The sequence below is a fragment of the Gadus chalcogrammus genome, chromosome 5 (assembly GCF_026213295.1).
Source record: "Gadus chalcogrammus isolate NIFS_2021 chromosome 5, NIFS_Gcha_1.0, whole genome shotgun sequence".
NCBI lineage: Eukaryota > Metazoa > Chordata > Actinopteri > Gadiformes > Gadidae > Gadus > Gadus chalcogrammus.
In genome coordinates, this window is record NC_079416.1 from 8,180,343 (window position 1) to 8,203,171 (window position 22,829).

General features: G+C 42.5%; 1 protein-coding gene and 1 pseudogene across 1 annotated transcript; one reads left to right on the forward strand and one right to left on the reverse strand.

Moving 5' to 3' along the window:
* The first annotated feature begins 1,646 nt into the window (after positions 1-1,646).
* Positions 1,647-8,313, forward strand: LOC130382758 (G-protein coupled receptor family C group 6 member A-like; annotated as a pseudogene).
* A 180-nt stretch (positions 8,314-8,493) lies between these two features.
* Positions 8,494-16,506, reverse strand: LOC130382649 (ornithine decarboxylase-like). The gene is given in 13 exon segments (XM_056590516.1): positions 8,494-10,776; positions 10,930-11,144; positions 11,256-11,374; positions 11,579-11,741; positions 13,120-13,203; positions 13,292-13,464; positions 13,467-13,507; positions 13,930-14,102; positions 14,330-14,352; positions 14,355-14,502; positions 14,629-14,766; positions 14,883-15,030; positions 16,385-16,506. Coding segments are annotated over 11 exon segments (1,380 nt in total). The 5' UTR covers positions 14,731-14,766; positions 14,883-15,030; positions 16,385-16,506; the 3' UTR covers positions 8,494-10,637.
* Positions 16,507-22,829: the final 6,323 nt, after the last annotated feature.

Sequence of the window (22,829 nt, forward strand, 5' to 3'; positions counted from 1 at the left end):
TTACAGCATTTTTAAACATTAAAGAAATTGTATAAAATCAAAGGTGGGTTTTTGGAAAAAGATAAGCTTTGTGTTATGTGTGGGGCAGTTAGCTGGGTTCATCATGTGTTCCGACATCGGTAAGTGAAAAGGTCAAGCCGCATAATAGATTTATACCATTCTTTGAGAGTAAAAATATTTATAAAATCACCCGATGTGTTTTGACATGGGTAAGTCAAAGGTCTTGCCGAAGAAATCAACATTAAAAAATTTAGAAAATCAAATGTTTATTTTTCACAAAATAAGCTTTGTGTTATATAGGCAGGCCTTGTATTGACACATCAAAGTTGGTTGGACACAAATTCGTCCCTCGTAGCCAGTGCTAAATAGATTTTCAAATGTGTCGAATATCCAACGTCCGATATAAAACCAACTTTACAACGCTTTCTCTTCCAGGGTCGTTTCGCCTCTCTCCCTCTTGCTAATTTAAGATGTAATGGACCTACTAATAGAGCATCTGGCTAAGCAGGACAAATGGAAACTAGTGCAGAAAGTAGTCATGATACACAGGAGAGAAGGTGGCAACACAAAGAGACTAAAAAAGCAATGTATTACAATGTATGAACCTACTCACCTCATTTGTTAAAATAACAGCAAGTGCATTGCTGTGATTTATGTACATGGAATAGATCTAAAAGCTGCTTAGTGTCCCATGCCTAGTATCCTGCTGCCTTTTCTGAACATGCACTGTGGATGAAACGTTGCCAGGTTCCAAAAATGATGGACGTAGTTTTGGACTACATTCGACTGACAAGCTTTAAATGGCAATCAATCCATCTCCCAAAGCGTTTAATGCAAATGATGCAACCCAACCTAAGTCTGTGTTATTTTGGATTGTTGTGTCTTGTAGTCCTAACAAAAATTTGGAATTGTCTTTTTATCTATCATGCACCATCGATTTTTAGGCATATTTGAAAGTGGAGGCCTGTACTTGCACACACAAAAAACCACTGTAGCTTATATGAATGCAATTAATTCTGTTTTGGTTTGTTGTTTTTCATTTAGTCCAGCTTCCCTTTTAGGATAGTCAGAGGGTAAGTTTAGCTACTATATTGAAATAACAGATGCTGAAACAAATGCCATCAATAGGGGCACCGTTGATAAGCATAGTGTGAACTTGTCAGTGTGCCAACAAGTAACAAATGGACCTCGATATATCTTACATTGTGATATGGTTTCCCTTTGACTGTCTTGCTGATGATCAGTTGATTTGTAGACTGATTCTCGTATGGGATGCGGGATTTGGGTTGGCCTTCAGTGCCATTCGCACACACAGCATGTCTTACTTGCATGTTTAGCTGAGGGATTTTTCCCAACTTACTTTCACAGGTTTCGGAGCCATGCAAAACATGTTGCCATTAGTTTTGAATGCCAAAGTCCAGGCACACACATTGGCACAGAATATCCATTATACATTCGCTTTAATGTTAATATTTATTTATTTTTGCTCCCAGGCTGCAAATTTACCAAAGAATAAGTGCTTTGCATATCAACAGATGAAGTGCCATAACGTATTTGACTAATAAAATGGACCTGGGCAGGCGAGGGAAATAGTTCCTCTGACTTCCCCTATTTTTATAATACAGATAGGGTCTCTTTCAGGGAACTGAAAAACAGCAGCAGCAGAACGAGGAGCCTCAACCTTCCCCAGTGCGGTACACTCCAGGGTGGGCAGCATGTGGTGCTTTCTGTTGTGTTGTGTGTTATGGTTCCCGGGTCTGCTTTGCACCCTTCCAGCAGCGACTCACCAGCCCCTACATGAGTACTCCGATGGGGACGTCATCATCGGAGGGCTTTTCCCGATTCACTTACAACCCAATCGCACCCTCCCGTCATCGAGGCACGTCTCGTGCAACGAGTGAGTACAGCCAAACTAAAATCAATTAATGATGTTGTTTTTTTACATTAACCGTCTTTCCTTGTTTTTTTGTGCAGGTATCAATTTCAAGTATTCCTAGCTGCTCAAATGATGATATTTGCGATCAAGAGGGTAAACCAGCGCAGAGCTCTGCCTAATGTGACACTTGGCTACGACGTGTACGATACCTGCGGGGATGTGTCCCTGGCCATGCGGATGGCCCTCAACATGTCCATCGACCAACTGGACCCCCAGTGCGGGTTGTTACCTGGAAGGAAGCCCAGTTCAGCGCCCAACCCTCGAGTCAAAGCAGTGATCGGCGAGGCTTTTTCCGAAGTGTCCATCGCTGTTGCACGAATATTAACCCTGTCATCGATCGCCCAGGTAGGGGATTATGTCAATGCATTTGGTTCTCTTGCTTTATTTAGACCACACGATATTAAAGCAGACATTAGGACCACATGAGCGCTAACCGTCAGTTTCTACTTTTACACACACACACACAGACACACACACAGTCGCACAAGAGTAGTCAACGCAACATGTTAGTTATACACTTTTTATACTTATTTGGGTTATTCTCTTCTACAATCCTGTGACGATACGTCCAATTCAGTGAGCCCGTGTAATTCATGTTCATGGGTGGCACTACAGGTGTGCTAATCAGTGCAATCCCCTTTACCGGTAAGTCCCTAGAAATTCTGGGCCCCCTGACAGAATTAATTTATCGTGCCCTCCAGTGGGTGTCGGACAATTGATGAAGTGAGCATCCTGTGATTCTTTTGAAAATGGCCCATCTCTCCGGACTTGGACTCATGTGTAGTCATGTGTACAGAGCTTCAATGTTGCCAAAGAAGGTTTTAACCTCTGCACTAGTCTGTGCAGCTTGTAACAAGATTGAATGTGTGTGAGGCACAAGGGGAGAATGTTGCTATGGGATTTTTTTTCTAAATTTGTGCTTGAACACCCTTTATTTTGCCTGACATATTTGCACCGTTATCACATCCTTGTCCCCTGCAATCTCCAATGTCTATGTTTAAGTCCAAAAGCACATTTTCCATCATGTCGGCGATCTCTTGTCCTGTTTTTTTATTGAAATTTCTGAATCGGATGAACCTCTCCGTTATTGCCCATTCATCCTCACCTGTAATATGGTGAACATATCTCAATAGCAAAACATTTTTCTCTGTGTGAGAAATGTCTGGGTTGCATCACAAATAATGCCATAATAGATGGCCTCCGACCTTCATTGAGGATTTTTTTGAGGACTCTTAGCCCACACAATTTTATGAATTCATTTTGAATTCTTGGACTCGTGTAGTGAGTCGGTCTGCTATTTGTTGAAGTTCTCATTTGCTCTAAGCGTTCCTTTAAAATAAGATCAAAACGAGCTAAATAAATCAAGGGTTCCCAAGAAATGACCATTGTGAATATTCCCTAGTTCTGTGTTTCTACCCCTGAAAGGCAAATTCCTTGAGGCCAAGTGGAGAGTCACCTGAAGTAATCTCTCTAAGAGAGCTCTGTTCCTTTCTACTTCAGACTGCATCTGTTTTTGTAGGTGACAGTCAATGCCACTTGCAGCCATAACAGAGCACTGCAGATTTTTCCACTTTACATAACACTCTCTGTTGGTCCTGTTATTTTCATGGCTTGGAAATTTGTCATACATTCTTCGCCACTTCACAATGCTCATTTTGTATCCCTCAATACTATTCAGGGAACTATGGGAAAAAGGAAAAAAGGAAGCAGGGAATGCAGAAAAGTGCATTCAAACTCTTGTCATGGACTAAACAATCTCTCTTTACCTTTTCCCTGCCATTTAGTGTCTTGGTATATTTAAGGTAATCAGGGAAAGGCTTTCCCTCTCCATCGTTGGGCATCTCCTCATCTTCCCTAACAGCAATCTTTCTGACAATACTTGCCAATCATTGTCAGTCAATCTTGCTGGCCACAAACCTGTGTCAACAGAAAGCAGCTGATCTGGGTCTGAGACCAGTACATGTGGCTCATCTGCCTCTGGCTCACATCTGTCTGACATGACCCTCATTTCAGCCTCACTTGGTTCCTCCACTTCCTCATCAGTGCTGCTTCTACTTAGTCTGTCCTCCTTCTCCCCTTCTTCTATTTCAACCTCACTGGTTTCTTCTGTGGGTTAATCATGGCTTGAAGAGGGCCCTGATTCTAAGTCACATTATATAATTCAGAATGTCTCATAATTATCTGAACATATTAAACAATGTTGTCAACAGTCTTTTTGATTTGATTGAGCTGGGCATGACTAAATATGTATTTGTATGTTGATTTGCTGCATTAGCCTACAATAAATAGCAGCTATTAATCTAAGGGTAGACTGCCTGTAATTTTAGCTGACTTGAAACTTAAAAGCCAGCTAAAATGTACAAGTATCCTTAGTTTAATGTCTGCTAATATTGTAATGCAGCCAATCAAAATATTCAAAATCAGTTTACATAAATGTTAACCCCAAAGACTTTTGTTCATGGATTGCACATAGGCTCACCTTCTTGCCTTTCAACTGAGGGGGGTAATCCTGGGGCTGCATCTGTGCATGAGGGTAGTTTTCATTAGCTAATGTCAACAGCTATCATGCAATGGCTGGCAAGCAGTATGGAATGTTAATCATTGCATTATCTCCATTTATACCATGGTCTGGGTGAATACTCAATTCTGATTGGCTGGAGGTAGGTAGGTTAAAAAGTGTTAATTTACGCCTAGGTAAGACGTTGACGCTATGAAGACGCTGTGGCCACGTTGTACAAATATAAAAACCCTCACGATTTTAACTATAAAACAAATTAAATTGTTAATTGGTTCAATCTTTTCTTTCGTAAATGAACATCGTATAAAGCGGGATAGTGCCCTTCGAGGTGTCCATCAACAGAAATGAATGGACTTCGCGGAAGCAACCGCGGAGGACAGTTCACGCATCCGCGTTGCCGTTGTCCATTCATTTCTGGTAATGGACACCTCATGGGCATTATCCCGTACATATGTCAACATTAATACACATTACACCTGACATTTCATTTTCAGTAGCAATGTAGGCTATTTGTAGATAGGTAGGCTATCTTTTCAGTTTTATCATCCAGTGCAGGCTGTAATTATTTTAGCTACAGTAGCGCTAGCTGCTAGGCTAGGCTTGTTATCAGGTTGTTGGGAAAGTTTAGAGGGAGGGAATATACTTTCTTGGTAAAAAATAAAACTGGGTGACCAACTGTCGACTCCTTTGAGCTTTTTCCTCTCTTTCTTTCCCCTCTTTCCTCCCCTGACAACCTGACCTCTTCATTTCACCGACCGTCCGGCATACACACAACTGATTGACTGACTGGTCTGTCTCCGCACTTGCTTCACCACGATCTGCCTGGCTACTTTGCTCTGCAGACTTGGGCTGCACCAAATAATGACAAATGAGAGGGGTGATAATAGGGTGAAGACTCCTAATGATTTTTTTTTAAATTGAGAAATAAACCACATGTTTATTTAATTTCATGCATCGTATCGTGAGGTACCGTGTGATTCCCACCCCTAATATAGATGCCTAAACATAAGTATTTGTGTGCTTTCTGTTTTTCTGAACCCAGATTAGTTATGCATCAACTAGTGAACTGCTCAGCAAGAAGGCCAAGTTCCCCACTTTTCTGAGGACAGTGAACAGCGATGTGCTGCAGACCAAAGCCATGGCAGAGCTTGTGAAGACGTTCAACTGGGAAACGGTCGGAATCGTGGGCAGCGACGACGAGTATGGCAAATACGGCAGCGACGGCCTGGTGGATCATTTCAATGCCATGGATGTGTGCGTTGACTTTAAGTTCATCCTGCCTGCCCACTTAGACCTCAGCGATAGCAGTGCCCAAAAGCAATTAACTGAGCTAATGGACACTATTGGAAACTCGACCGCCGAGGCTATCATTCTTTTCACCCAGGTGTCAATCGTGAAGCTTGTCCTGGAAGCCGCCATTCAGATGAACCTGAACAGAACTTGGATCGCTAGTGATGCATGGTCCAACTCCTCTGACATCAAAGAGCTCCCAGGCATCGAGGCAATCGGGCCCTTCTTTGGAATCGCCTTTAAAAGACACATTGTTGAAGGCTTTGCCGACTACGTATCTTCAATGGTCGAAGAAAAATCCTCAAACCCCCTATGGGAGTATCATAAATTGAACCATCCGCCCTGTCAAAGTGCCCCTCAAGAGAAGCTGAATTGTTCACTAACGGCGAGCCAATGTATGGAAACGAGATGTCTGGTGCATTACATTTTCTGGGATTTGTCCCTCAATATCTACTTGGCAGTCGAAGTAATAGTCAATGCTCTGAGTAGTCTAATGAAGTGTGACAGAGAAAATGTCAACGAAATACCAGCTTTACGGCATACGAGGTAGGCTACATTGAGGGCCTTTCAATAATCAAATTGATATATCCTGTAAAACGTGTTGTCTGATCATATCTGTTGCTACAGCTATTGAATGAAATCAAGAATGTCGACCTCACCCTGAGTGACACACACATAGTGTTTGATGATAATGGAGATCCCATGCTTGGATATGACATCGTCGCATGGAACTCGCCCAGTTCGGGAACTATTGGAGAGTATCTGCCAGGAAGAAAGATCACTCTCCCCCCGAATCTTGTTGCAAAGATGGCTAATGCAACGGTGAGAACAGTGTGTGTGTGTGTGTGTGTGTGTGTGTGTGTGTGTGTGTGTGTGTGTGTGTGTGTGTGTGTGTGTGTGTGTGTGTGTGTGTGTGTGTGTGTGTGTGTGTGTGTGTGTGTGTGTGTGTGTGTGTGAGAAACATAGATGTGTACATTTAAACATAATTATTTTACAATTTTAAAGAACAGTGAATCGCTTAAACTGAGTGGTTGACCAATTTGAGTTGATTCTGTCCTTCCCCCAAAGGTCACTGCTTTCAATTGCAGTAAGACCTGTCCAGCGGGACAGGAGCTGATGAAAAATGGATGCTGCAAGCACTGTATTGTGTGTAGTGAGGGACATTTTTCTCCTGAAATTGGTAAGCAATCAGTATGTATATCATGTAACAAAGTATAGTAAGGGAATTATGGTAATTTGTTATTATTGTCAATGGCAAACTAAAACTATGATTTTCAAATCACATTTCATTTGAAAAGGCTTCTATTCTCTTTGTCATGTGTTAATATGTTATCTAATATTGATGTCACCCAAAAGTATGTTGGCAAGGATAATTTATTGCATGTTTTCTGCAAGCCATGCAACTTTTGGTAGATGGATAGCCTTGCTCAATTAAATAATGTATTCAACAGTCATTGAACATACACGCTCCTACTCTATAGGGGGCATGGGTAAAGGGGGGTGTTGCAAATATTTGGCCTGTTAAGCCCTTTGAGACTGTAATGGTGATTAAGGGCTATACAAATAAAATTGAATTGAATTGAATTATATCAAAAACAAATAAATGCAAAAAACTAACCCTTTAGAATTTGTGATTATTGCAGGTACGCAGAAATGTAGAGTGTGAAAGAAGGTAAGTATTCATCCTGGAACGTGACAAGTGTTTGGTTAAAGAACATGAATTCCTTAAATGGAAGAACCCCTTTATTACTACCCTGTCGATCTCAACATAAGTCGTGATTGTTGCCACCGTTTGGAGTGGGTGTTATACCTCGTGGTTAATCGAGGCACTCCATTGTGAAAAGCCGTTGGCGGCTACCTGTGTTCTTGGAGCTTTTCCTCCTTACTCGCCTGCTTCTGGCCTGAGCTTTACCTTCATAGTGAAACCCTCTCCATTATCCTAGCATCACAGGTATGCCGCTATTTGGGAAGCTTTCACTCTCTGGTGTTTCCTGCAGTTCTGGCCAACCTCCTCCAGATCTTCGTGTGTTTCACCTTTTCCCAGATATGGGGGGCTGGCTCAGAAAGGTCAACCAGCCACCGGCTGTAGTCGCTATTTTATTTGGGGGTCCAGCTGGTCTGTGCTCAATATGGCTAGCCTGTTTTTCCACCGTCTCTTCAAAGAGAACCACATACGAAAGCCTTCGAACTTAAGTGTGATCCTACATCCAAAGCTCTATTTGGTGCTGTTTTAAGCTATGTGGGCTTTATTGGCCGTAGTCAGTTTCCTTTTTGCATTCAAAGGAAAAAAACTGCCAGATCTGTACAAAAACGCCAGCTTTGTCACCATCGGCATGTTGCGGGTTTTGGTGGTGTGGATCATCTTCATACCAGTGTACCTGTTTCGGAGACGGGGTCTACACAGAGGCCATCAAGGCGGCGGCTGTCCTTGGGTCCAGCCACAGCATGCTCTGTTGCCACTTGGTCCCCAAGTGTTATACATGGTGTTTCAGGAAGGAGCTGAACGACGAGAAAGCCAATCACTGATTACATCAGGAACCACTTCGAACAGAAGGCATTAATTTTTTAAAGTCATAATTGTGATGTCTCCTCTGATCTTACTATCACCTGAACTCTTATTTTTCTAAGATCAGGTTGGAATTGGTCTGTTCAGTGGATATAATCGAGTTGTAATGTTAGTTAATCTCTGTCTTAGCTCTGTTTAATGTAAATGAAAAATGTCATTGCCTCTACAACTCGGTTTGTACAAACAAATTCAGAGGTCTGTATGTGTGTGAGGGATTAGACTTAAAATCAATGGTGTAATTTAAAAGTTTGTCATATAGCCTACATTGATACAGGATAGTTAGCATACTTTCAAAAATAATCGACAATATGAATAAAATGTTATTAAAGCAGATATTTTCTGAATGCTATCATGGTTAACCAAAATAAAGTGAATAATTTGCATTATTTCACTCACTGAGGGAAAACGAAAGAACGGTTTATTTAATGGAAAGCTGAAAGGAGACACCAGGGCCTGCCTGTATTTAAGACTGTTACACCCCTGCAGATTCCTCTTATTCGTTTCCTACAGCAATGAAATTCCAGAGATTGTCAGCAAAACGAAGTATTTTGAGTCCAGCCAATTCACTATTTTCCATACCTGTGAATAAAGCATGCTTCCCATTATATGCCACTACCTATAAATCAGTTTATGCTTAAGGACAGCGTATTCTGATAAATATTGAGACATTAAAAGTTTGTGTAAGGCTATATATCAGAAAGAATGAAGGGTGCAGTGTTCAGTCACACCAGAGTACTTGGATTGTATAAGAACAAAGTGGCATTAAAGACATTTGTGCCCACCTCCTTCAGTGGGGCCTGTATGGCTCCACCAGCGACCACTGGTTTTACATGATTGGCTTGCTTTACTTTAACTTACTGTGCGTCAATTGAATTGTGGTAAAGAGAGTTGGGTTATATCATTGAGTATATGATTTTTTTCTGAATTGTTAATTTATTTTACACTGGGCTAATAAATGGATAACTTTTCCTTTGCTTCTGGAAACCCGTTATTGCTTTCGGAGTCTACATAATGTATTGGCCTGGAGAAAGTTTAACGACAGGAACCGAATCGTCCCTCCACAGATTACCCCATTTTTAACTCATTAAATTTGTTATGAGGAACGACTTCTTAGTTTATACATGATCAGGGAATAAAGTATCACACATGCCGTTTTTTCATTTATTAGAAAGAAATACAAAATTCTCAAATTTCCATAGGAAAGCGATATAAATGCAATCCCATCTCCATTGATCCATTTAAAAATGTATTGTTAATCATTTGGCTATAACATGATCACTACGGTTGAAAAAAAAAATCATTAAAAATAACAGAAAGAAAGTATGCCATTTGAGTCCCTATATTTTATATTTAATCAGTTCTGGACAGAAGTGAAAACCTCCTGGAAAACGATCATGTAGCAGCAGTTCTTGATATGAAAGAAGACCCCCTCTTAATGGAATGGAGGGTTCTCAGATCAACAGGATCCAAAGTTTGACGCATAAGATCCCCCAAACATACAGACATAACATCCAATTACGATGTCACAAGTAGTTGATCTGTAACGGCATGGGCGGCACAGTGATATTTTGTGAGCCCCAGAGCTGGGACTACAAAGACCTCTTCCCTCAAATTCCGCTTAGCAGAAGCCTTGTTGGAATGCTACGTTACTCAAGAACTTAAGTCCACACTACATAGCGGACTAGCGCTGCTCCCCACCTTCCATACAGAACCGAGTACACCAACAGGTCCACCTAAGCACTCCCTCCCACCCTTGCATCTTACTGGCCTTTCAATGAACGTACACTTAGTAAAGAAGAACACCATTGCCGTATCCCAATATCCATGCTTCCATGAGTACACTTCAACGTAGTACACTTTCCGTACTCACTAAGTGCGCAAATTTTTTAGATGTCAGTGTTGTTCCGAATCGAATACTCCGTGGTGCACTAACCGGAAATTACGATCACGACTGCCGCCACGGCTCCTCCCCCGCAATAAACATCCCGCTTTGAATGGTGAACTCTTAACGCCTAGCAGCTATAAAAACTACAAAATGATTAATGCAGGCTATGGGGAAAGAGCGCTGACGTTGGTTCAGCCTGGTTCCGCCCTCTTCCGCTACGTAGCTAAGATGGCTGCCGTTGAGTACAAAAATGTACATTGATCCACACTTGACGATTTGATCGTTTTGAGTACACCATCCGAGTCCTTTCAGTACACTTATTTTCACCCGATCTGAATTGGAACGCCCTACGTACTCAAACAAAGGCTAGTTAGTACGGATAGTATGGATATTGGAACACGGCACAGGACGCTGAGGTATTGGGACCGCTGGTGTCGGCTGGTTAGGCCAGGAGGTTCTGGTGGAGCTTAGCGGGCAGCTCCACCGCGCTCTCGCTGCCACAGCTGGCTGCGACGCAGGCTGGGCCGGCCTCCTCCACAGGGGCGGGCATGCCCTGGGTGTTGATCTGCTGCATGCACTTCCTGGGGGGGGGGGGAATTCAAAAGGTCAGACTTCAGATTATGTCTGGGTTTAAGATTTCAGCTTTTGTAAAAGAAGACCCCTTGTGCTTCTGTGGATAAACTGACAGGAAATACAGCCACTTATGAATAGGGTTAGAGTAAAGCTCAACTCACCAGGCAGGGCGGGACATGACATAGTGGATGTCTGGAGTTGCAAAGCCGTTGAAGTTAGAGGAGGCGGCCACTGTGTAGGCCCCCATGTTCTCAAACAGCAGCCAGTCTCCCATCTGCAGGTCAGGCAGGCTGCAGTACTCGGCGATGCGGTCCAGGCCGTCACAGGTCGGCCCCCAGATGCTGCACGTGTACATGGCCTCATCTGGCTTTGGCTTCTGCTCAAACAAAAGGGGACATAAGCATTAGTATAGCACAATTGTTGGAAATAAAATAAATGATCAACAAATTAAAAAATTATGAATAAATATTAAAGCTCTCTATATTACCGTGTGCAAAATCGGGAGGCATTCAGCATGGTCGTAGAGGATACAGTTGAAGGAACCATACACTCCGTCATTGACATAGTACATCATTGTCTTTTCGTTGGTCTCATCGTCCTCTTCTTCTACACCGGAAAAATAGCACGTTATGAGGATGCAATGCATATAAAAAGGCATTTCCAGACTGACATATTTTGAAAGGGTCAAAAGGATAGGTGTCACAACAAAGAAATGTAAATCAACCATAGTTTAGTGTAATAAATATAGTGACATTTCTCCGAAGAGCAACCGTTTTCGAAAGCCCTCTTTGCTATTGATGCCGCCATTACCATTTGAGGGAGACTGCTCCTTCACGATGACCTTCTTGGCTATGATGTTGACCGCCAGCGTGTAGGCAGACGCAACGTAGTAGCGACCCGGCTCGGCGATGATCCGGACTCCACCATCAGCAGGGAAATACTTATCCAGGGCTGGGTTGATTACTGCTGTGATCTTTAGTAGGAGGGGAGAAGAATGTCATTTTACTATGCCAAGCACAAAAAGGCATTCCTAGCTAATTGTGTTGTCAAAGAGATTGTTTTTTCGATAAATATCTATACTGACTTTTTGAAAGGGTTTTGATAATCATTCTCTGCAGTATCATTACTCTTGTTTCCAGCTGAGCTTTCTTGCTTATGCATAACTGTTAGGGATGAGTCAGTCGCGACCGATTCGTTACAACGAACCCCGAACGTGAACGAATACCGAACGTTTTTATTTATGACCATAAATAAGTTCAAGTTCTGTAATGACTGAACAATGAAGAATTAAACGTTAAGTAAAATAAAATTATAAATGTAAAACCATGAATGAAATATAGAGAGTAAGCAAGTGGTATAAATATTGGTGGGGCGTTCGGTTATACTATATAGCAAGCATCTCCAAACGGCGGACCGCGGTCTTGACGGTCCTGTCCGGACCCATGACCAGTTTAAAATAAAAAAAAAATATTTGTAATTTTTCTTAAGACGTAATCTGACGTAACGAATGAATCAAAACGGCCGAATCAAATAAACGAATCGTTATAGTGAACTGAACTGAAAGAACTAGGAAAATAATCATTTTGCCCATCCCTAATAACTATACATGCACAGCAATGGCACACGTAACAAAATTTTACCTTCACAACCTTAATTATATGAAAGCTGAGCATCCACTGATTCCAAGAGTCCAAACCATATCAATCTGTGACTAGAACTCAACAAACTAGAGTTAATAACTTAATCGAGAACCAACGTACCATTTTATTTTTACAACCAAAAATGATGTCCTATCTTAGTCCTCAAAGTTTACTTTGATCGATAAAACCACCATAAACAGATAATCCAGTGTTTGGGCCCACTAATGATTGTGTTTGCCATCAATGACCAAGGTTTCTGAGGAACTAGATAAATTGGATTAAATCAGAACACATGTCCTTCAGTGCCATCTGGTGGCCATACTTGGATTTGCAAGTGTTTTGCTTCATGTCATTCAATTAGATTTGCGCTGAACTTGGAACTGGATTCAGCATATGCTTTGTTCTAGCTCCATTCACCGTTAACCAAGTAGTATCCACAATGAAAACTTCACTTGAACAACAATCTTTATTTTGCCACCAAGCTGACATATTATAGCCCTTGCAGTTGTAGAGAAATACTCCATTTTATTTTCTGAACAAAAATAAATAAAAGTTCTCCCAGTGGTATCGAAAAGCCATATTTTCAAGCTAGTGTATCGAAGGTAGAAAATCCAGTATCGTAAAAACACTAAGCCATAGGATAGGTGATTAATACTCTTGGAAAAAGCAGAAGAACAAAAACAAGACAGACAGGGCACAGGTGAAAATTACCTCTTCAAATTTGAGTTTGACATCCTCAGAGCCGGGGAACCCTCCACCAATGTCCAGCAGGCTCATCTTGTAGCCAAACTCCTCCTGGGGACAGCAAAAGGGTAAGTGTGTGATGCAGATGCATTGAACCCACCGGAGAACCAATCTTCAGATAGAAAGGGGCTGAACTCACGGCCATATCGAACACACAGCGGGCGTCGGAGATGGCCTGGGTGTACGTCGCGGGATCCCTGCACATGCTGCCCACGTGGAAGCTGACCCCTATGACGTCCAGGCTGAGCTCCTTGGCCCGCTGCAGCAGACCCCGGCAGCCCTTGAGGGTGGCCCCAAACTTCACACTCAGGGACACACCGAGTTGGAGTCGTCTGTGGCGATACGCAGCACCAGCCTAGAATGGGGACAACTTTTAAAACCCTGCGCAAAATAAGAGACATGCAGGACTACCCCTGGTGCTAGTGAGAGGAGGGGGCTGTTTAAACTCCTCTCCGCCCTTTACAATGACTACACCCACGCCACAGTGCCGTCTGAACAGGAGTCCACTCAGCAACAGAGTACGAGTTCCACAGGGAACCCCTAGTCTTTGTGGCAAATGAATTAACACCTCTCACTAGGGAAATGAGTCAGCCACACGTACTCTGCTTATTTTATGGCTAATATGTATATCTATGCTGTGTCAATACTGTGTTTATTCTCTACCATTAACTTTGATTGATTTATTTTGCAAATAAGGTCCACTGGGATCATAAAGTAGCCTGTATCAGTATGACAGAGTGCGATAAAATGCGGGGTTACAATGACCCCATGACTTACTTTGCGTTTTCATGGCAGCGTGCCACCTTCAGGAGTTCCACTTCGCTATCAAAGGTCATCTTCTGGACGCCGTGGGCGGAGGCATACTTGATCTGGGAAGCCTGCTTGCAAGGGTTGGCGTAGATGATTCTGCTCGGCGCCACACCCAGTGACTCGATCTGTTGAATCTCCGCCTGAAGTGCAGGACAAAATTAACATTATTCCCACATTAAAAAATGCATTGAACCATGATGTGGTTCCAACCAGATATTCTAGATTTTTTTAATCTTAATCTCTAGATTTAGTCAAAACATAGCCTTTCTGGGTCTGACCAAACTTCAACCATCAATAAAAAAGATATGGCATTTATGTTTTCCGAATCAGTATAAATATGAAAATGAAACTCAAAATAAAAACTCACCTTGCTGGCGCAGTCAAAGCCACAGCCAGGGAGGCCAGGGTTCGCACCACTGAAATGCTGTTGTTGCATTTGACGGCATAGAACGGAGTGACCCGTGGAAGAGCCCGTGCCCAGCGCAGGTGCTTCTTCACCACGTCACCCAGGTCACACACGTAGAAGGCATCACGGTCGTCCTACAGAGGTTCAGAAGCGTTAAATATATAATACCTTTCGGTGGGGTGACCACACGTGCATACATATTGCTGAACACAGCCAAGCAGGCGCCACGCTTTGTTAACAATTCAGAATAAGACCCTTACACCGGTGGAGGACTCGATGATCGTCTGGTCAACGCTGTCTCTGGCGGTAAAGCCTTCCTCCAAAAAGGACAGGTTGAACTCGGCCGGACACAGAGTTTTCATCGTCACAGGGGGGATAAAAGGAGTCACAAAAACACCCTGGAAGAGGAAGAGCGCATGCATAGTCAGAAACACAGAATCGAGGGTGGCATTCAGAACACAAGTAATACAATTAATGCAGTCAGTAAAAAAGAAAACAGGTCAAAGCAACTTACTTGGATACTAAGGAGATTTAATCCGTTGAGGCTTTAATCAGGTTAAGGGTAGCCAGGGAGGCTCGCCGGTAAAGTTGAATCCTTTCAGATAAGACTCGAGGCCGCGGCCTGCAGAGTAGCCAGTGTGTACTTTCCTGAAGTGGTTTATCTAGAAAGATTGCAGAGGACTAGTATTTTAGACAAATTCACTCGCATAAGTGACAACAAAAAAATAACGCAGGGCTGTTAAAATTTGGTCTATGAGATAACTCACGTGGTGGACCATTAACATGCAACATTTTTACAATAATTAATATTTTCTGATGTTAAAATACAGTGCAGATAAGTGTATAATGTTGTACCCACAGCTACAACCATCGGTAAAACCGGCATTGCCAATTGTAATTTAAACCAGTGTTTGGCATTACGCAGACTACATGTGGAAAGCTGCGTAACAGCAAGACACCCAAATGATCTCTACCCATTAAACCAATCGAATTATAGCATGCTCCACATTTTATGGATGACACCTTGAAGGAGCCAACATCGCAACAGGGCTTGTATATCGAAATGCATCATGGGATATTTTAACCCCGCCATTTCTAGAGTACTGGAGAGTTGTTGTAAAACCCAAAAGGAGCCCTATCCTAATCAAAAAGTTGTTTTTCCACGTGGGACAGACCATAGCCGTTTCAAACAACAATTTCCCCAGAATAACGACTAATTACTCAACAATGACCACACCTAACTGCCGTTCCTCCTATACTTGCGAAATGGAGGCGGGCATGGCGATGTTACGTCACGGTGTATACGCCCTACCCTGACGTAACGGTTGCCGGTATTCTGCCAAATATGATACCTATCAAATCGTGCTACCTAGAGGTTCTGCGCAAGGTAGCATGATGCTATCCTATCAAGCTTGATAGGGTAGCATGAATCCATTCATGACAAGGGAGCATACAATTGCAGAACGTCTAAATCGGAGATTTCAGGGGTACAGCGTGTATATTTTACACCAGTACTACACCGCGGGTCATTATTGCCGGCATGCGCATGCGCAGAGCCACTACTTTCGAAGGAGAAACTTCCTCCATCCATGTGGTTGATTAACAATTTATAGAGCATGATAATCTAGCGTGGAGTAATTCCGACAAATCGAAAACGATATCAAACAGTGTGCCTTGAGTCTTTAAAACCATCACAATTCGTCTCTTTAGATATATTAACTATGTAACGGGTTCGGATATACAATGAAACGCTCACGGACCAAAGCCACGTCGTATCAAATCAAGAAGCCATTAACCCGGCCCCTAGCGTCTAACCATTTAAACGGCTAAAAGCCAGTTTGACCAATCAAACTATATTTACATTCACATTGAAAGTCAGATCGTTTTTACACAAGTGATATTTAACACATCTTAAAAGTAAGGAAATACAACGTTACATTTAGCCGGTGAAAAGTGACATTGAATTAAAGTTAGTGGTAAGAAATTGAAATTAGTTAATTCAATCGACGTTCTTACCTTAAAAAGCATTTACAAAGAGTGTGTCCATTAGACCAGAATTCTGGAATGAAATGATAAAGTGCAGCAGTAAGACGTGGTGCTCCTCTCTACAGACTGAGCTCAAACGGTAATGGACGACCCCTCTCCACCACGGTATTTATAGACGTCGCGTCGCTAAGGCAACACGGAGACTAGCTCAAACCGGCCGCCCACCGACGTCTGAACCGGTTTGGTCTTGTCATCCAATACACAGGGTGGTGGTCATCCGATTCCCAGCCCTAGGACAACGACAATAATTGTTGTCGCAAACTCTACAGCGACCTTTCCTTTCCAGGATTCAGTTAAAAAGGAGATGTTTAACTTTAAGTGACTTAAATATATTAAAATGATACGAAGTGTTTGCTCTCTTCAAAGCAAAAAATCAATCTACACTGAGCAGCTGACTACTGTTACTTCGGATTCCATTGCTGAAATCACAATAGAGACCATTTTTATTTTATTTTTTATTTTATTTTTTTACAATTCTTGAATCTGCTAAATTGAGAAGGCGTAAGATTGCATTAAACATGTCTTTCCTAGGGCTCCCCGAAGTTTAGAACTGGCCCTGGATGTAATCTCTACACTTGAGGAGGGTTTATTGTCTGCCAAACAATTGTTTTCGTTACTCAGCCCTATATGTCGTTAAAGCGGCAAAATACAACCTTTAGTGGCCTGTGAAAGGGTAATCTGTGCAACTATGAACAAAGGGTGGACTATTGCTTATTTGATGCAAACCGATATTGTGCTTATTCCCACCAACTCCTGCTGTATGAGTATAATTCTAATTATAGCCTGTGTGGGGCAGTATATGTTTTTAAAGATTGTGATGAACCAATTAAAAAATAACTGCTTATTTCTAGGTCATTTATTTATTAGTATGAAAAATACTAAACTATCCCTGGGTTTAAGTCTATATAGTAGGAATGCAGGTTCAAGCTTACTCGCAAATGAGGGCGGGACAGGACATGGAGCAAGTCTGGATTTGCAAAGCCACTAAAGTTTGAGGAGTCTATCAGTGTAGGAAACCCATGTTCTCAAACAGCAGCCAGCCTCCCTGTTGCAGGTCAGGCAGGCAGGCAGCAGAACTCGGCGATGCGGTCCAGCAGGTCTGATAGGTCAAATATTATTAAACTAACAGTGACGTTGAACTTGCCTTGTGCAAGATCCGGGGGAAATAAGCATGTTCATATTGGACACAGTTGGAGGAACCGTACACTTACCGTCATTAACAAGTACATGATTGAAGTCTTTGAATCTGCAAATAACGGGAGAACTCAGTCATAGCCGCTGAGGTACAACAACAGGGCTGGCAAATACAGGGGATCGAGGTAGAAGTTGGTTGCAGGGGCTTTGTGGCCACATCTACCGTCAGGCTGCTGAAGGGGATGGGATTCTGAGGACCTCTAGCACACCATAAGGCCGTCAGCAGGGTGACAGCAGAAGGGGCGCAGCTAGGACGCCAGTGTGCGCCGTTGAGCACTCGGGAGCTGTCAGTTATAACGTCCATCCCGACTGAAGTAATTGCAGTTTACTATCAAATATATTTGATGACAAAGCTATCTGATATATCTACTCTATGAAATAACTATGAACTAAACCATTGGCATATAAGATAAATTAATAATATTTCATTTATAGTGCCCTTTTCATCCGAAGATCTCAAAGGGCTACAGGTTCATGTGGCAAAAATCAAAATAAAAAGGGGGTTTAAAAACATCTAAGAGCGGGAGCTAAAGGTTTTTTTACAAAGAAATTTTTTAATTCCTATCCACAATCAGTGGATTGTTCACTCTTGCAATTGCAAAGCAGAAATCACTCTGACTCACTTTGTGTTTTCATGGGAGTTGACCAACTAATGAGTTCTGCTTCACTATAAAATGTAATCTGGACACCGTGGAAAGAGCGGTATATTTGATCTGGGACATCTGCTTGGAAGGGTAAGCATACGTTTCATTCTTGGCTCGCTAGACTCTAGATTCAACCTGAACAATATTTAACTTAAAGCTGAGGGCTTTAACCAGTCTGAAGGGAACAAGCTATCAATGATTCGTCTACTAAGGCTGCATTCTAATATGACGAAAGCATTCATTCCAGAAGGAATCAAATATATGATTTGACCGATGTGGTCCAGTGACACATCTGGAATCCAGTGCATAGCTTTAGTTTAAAGCAGCAGCCACTGGATTGAAAGTGTCACAAGGACCAAATATCTGTGGCTGAGGTCATGGAAAATAATTTCAGTTAAGCCCATAGTCTCAAAAAAACAAGAAAAGCAATGGCCAGAGAATCAAGCAAAGCCATAAGAGAACAAAAGGTATAAATTATTCTTTCCGATTGTATGTTTTGTACGTTTTCTTATGAAATTGCTTCATACCAAACATCAATCAGATCAGTAGAAAATCAACAAGGTTGCAGTACCACAGACAGTCGTCACCATAATGGTGCCTATTTGGTATTTGTGTACTACATAGTATATACAAGGACCCCCAAGACCATCTCTCTCTCTCTCTAATGGAATTTCTGTTATTCCCCCCCTCCCCCAAGTTACCAAAGGCCCAATAACAAACATGATTGTCATCGTCTGCCCACATCATACACTCTGTGTGTGTGTGCGTGCGTGCATGCGTGCGTGTCCTTAAAAAACTAATAGAAAAGCCTCCTTCTCACAGTTTTCATTAATCAATGGGAATAAAAGAAGAGTAAGTCATTGTTTGGACGCCATTTCCATTAATTGAAACCCAAGTTTTGCAACCTGTGCCAAAATCAACAATACCAAAAATTTTGTTGATGGCCGTCATCGGGAACACATGTTTATAATTCCATGTATGTCCAACCCTAAAACGGTGACTACTACTATAAGCTAAACAATAGTTTAAAGTCAAACAACATTAAGACTGAACAGAATATAGTTGGTGGGACCAGATGCTACTGCTCAGACCGGAAATCTGAAAGTTTCTCTCTGGGCTGCAAGCCCAATATGAGCAGATGGCCCAAGTTGCTTCTGTGTGTGTTTGTGGGCGTGTGTTTGTGTGGTGGGGTGTGTGTAGGGGGACTAATTTGCTAGGGGGGCTTTGCATTAACCCTTCCTGATTCTTTCCCCGCCTTTTCTCCGTAAGGTCAGACCATGTGACCCAGAAAGCCTTTGACTGGGGAAGCTCTTAACAAGCCTTTGAGTAACACTGATCGTTCATCAGCTTCAAACTCACAGCTTTACAGTAGTGACTACAACCACAAGCCCACTGACGCTGAAGAAAACCTTGAACTGAGAGGTAGGAATGGGCCAGACACAATTGCGACCTAGAGTTAGAAGAAGGCAGGAACTATTTCATAATGTATTTTCTACAAACCCCAAATAGTTATTTTATTGATATTATGTTATTTTTCTAGGTAGTGTTTAAGTAGGCTATTTCCTCTAAACAAAAAACAAAAACAAAACTATGATTGGAGATAAGTGGGTTATCTGCTGTGTGTATAAATAAAACCTTTAGTTTAGAATGACAAGTACCCTACAAGATAGTCTAGTTATACATTCCTAAATATCGTTCCGTAAGTGAGACTCTGTGCTCTTCCTATGCAGGTCCTCCTCTGTGAACTGAGCCAGGGTTTCCCCGAATGCCCGAGGCCCACTGCCAGCGGGCCGGTCCCCCTCCACCCCTTCACTCCTCCCCCTTCTATCGAGGTTGACTTGCTCCGACTAAGCTCGCCCAACGACGTGGACAGCAAAATGTGGTCTCGTCTTTATCATTTTTTTTTTCTTTTGGCCCGGGACTGCTTTTGTGCCCGTCTGCGGTTCCCTCTGTGCTCGCCCCAGAACGGCTTACATCAGCACATTTCACTGCTTTGATCCTATGTGGATGGAAAAAAAGAGACGGGGAGAAAAAAGTGAATCCGTTTTTTTTCTCCCTCTGAAGCTTCTTTCTATGCCTTTCAACACTGACACATCATCATAGCCCTGTGGCGTCAAGTAGGACACTTGGAGAGATGTGTTAGACAGACAGTGAACCCGTTGCACATTTGATGAGGTAACAGCACCAATAATACTATAAGTACTGATTCTCATGACGACAAAGGTAGGCTCATTTCATATCGTGCAGATTCACAATTTCCAGACATCTCTAACTTGAGTATGATTGATTGGATATTTGGGGATGTTTTGCTGCCCTTTAAAACGTCCACAAATATATACAACATATGACCTCGAGTCTTGGCACACGGTCGATTCATATTCTCTGGAACTTCCTTAGGAAGTTGGAGGAGGGAAATGGAAAAGGCAGGTGTTTCCAGCACATGTGCACGTATGCTTTTCCTGCATATGTAGATGAGTGTCAGTAACTTTTGTCAAAAGCAAGGGATCCAAATCTGGTGGTTAGGATCCCACTCCGGGGCGTTCAGGTAACCCTTGCCGTGTCATGGGACGACCTCTGAGGAGGCTGGAGGGGAGTCATCTCTTACAGACCTGTCTGTCTGACCCACTGCACCCTCACCCTGCTCCCCGGCTGTCTGTCTGACCCACTGCACCCTCACCCTGCTCCCCGGCTGCCTGTCTGACCCACTGCACCCTCACCCTGCTGTCTGTCTGACCCACTGCACCCTCACCCTGCTCCCCACCTGTTTGTCAGTGGCCCCGGGAGCTGGGTTCCAATGTGATCCCTATAGTCCTACAGTATGTGACGGAAGGTTTGAGACAGACCACTGCGCACATGAATTTGCCTTAGTAGAAGAAAGTGAGATTTTGAAACTATACAACCCAAGAAAATCCTCTTTGCTCCTGACTTCCGTGTTTCTCCGCCGTTGAAAAGTGTTATTCATTCACAGGTATGATTGACAGGCAAGGTGGAATACCCGAACCAATCAGGGAAGCAAAGCCCTGTTTGGGCACAAATGAGCCGGGAGTGGTCTAAGATCAAAATGGACTCATACAGATGCATTTCACTCACTGATAGCTGAGGCATGGCTATGCCATTTCTCACAAATGCGAAGTTGCATATCCATGCATCAGATAATGTCATACTATAATATCCTGCACAAATATATTTAAAGTTGAATAATGTCTAGTAATGTAATGTGGGGAATGAATGTGACATAGTAGACACAATAAAAATGGTTGTACCTACCATGTGCCAACACAGACTGAAAGCCAATAGAAAATGATTCAAATCATGTCATGGTAAACTGACAACGGGTGACTCTGAACTTTCATGAACGCACATCGAGCGATAAAGGGAAATCTTTCTCCCAAGTGTTGAGAGAGAAAGTTGTAAATATGCTCCATTTTACTGAGCCTTCCCAACCTTGAAAAAATAAAACCGGTATATATAACGAGTCAACCACAGACGCAAGCCGCTGTGGATGAAAACAGGAACATTGGCGTCACATGCCTCGGCGCCCGAGGTCTTTGACAAGCCCAGCCACCCACCCATGGAACTCCACACAATGATCCATGGAAAGGGAGACATTTCCTGTGTGCTGTAATCGTTTGCTCCTAACTCTTTGGCTTGGGGTTAGTGTGCAGGCAGGCCACCATAATATATCACTGTTGTCCTACCCTAGATGTTCATTGTCTCATAGTCCGTCTTTCCCAGAATTCCTTGGCTGAACATAGCCAGTGTGTAATAACTTGCTGAAAACAACTGCAATGAGATATGATTTATGAGTCATCTGAAAGAATGCCATTCTTCATTTAATATTGGAGAATGGAATAACCTGAGGTTTAGTAGAAGTAGATTGAATTCGGATAGGATTAATTTATTGACTAATCATATAACTCATGTACAAAATGTTCTTCAATACTAATTACATTTAATAGGCCAAAATGTCAGATGTTGATAAATATAAATAAATATCTCCAAGGATTTTTGCATGACATGGATTTGATAAATTTGTAATTATTTTTAAGCACCACAATAACTCAAATGTTAATTTCCGATAAATGTTTCGTTATAAATACGCATGAAAAGGATTTGATACAATCTTATAATTTCTGCCGATTTGCCGAAGGAAAGAAAATACAAATAACCCACAAATCTTCCCCAGCATTCGAGGCCTAGGGCCCTTAATTGCTCCATCAGTCTAACCATCTAACGCTATGAGGAATATCAAATAGCAATCCCTTGTTCTCGTCTGTTTATGTCCTTGTTTTTTGTGCAATGGGAAGTGGCAACATTGGTTGAGCCACTTCCTGTGGTCTAAATCGAGGTTGTCACGGCGAGGCCGGGGCATATTGAATTCAGAAAGGAGGCGAGTTGACTGGAAAACATTCATTACTTCAACAGTGGCTGGTGACACTTGGCCAAAATAAAGGCCATTTGTTTTGACTGCAGACTGATGGCAAATAGGTCAGGGTGACTTCAGAGGCACAATAGAGTGAGCTAGGCCGGGGTTCTGTGGCCTCCTCAGCAACAATCCACTTTATCTGAGGAACTAA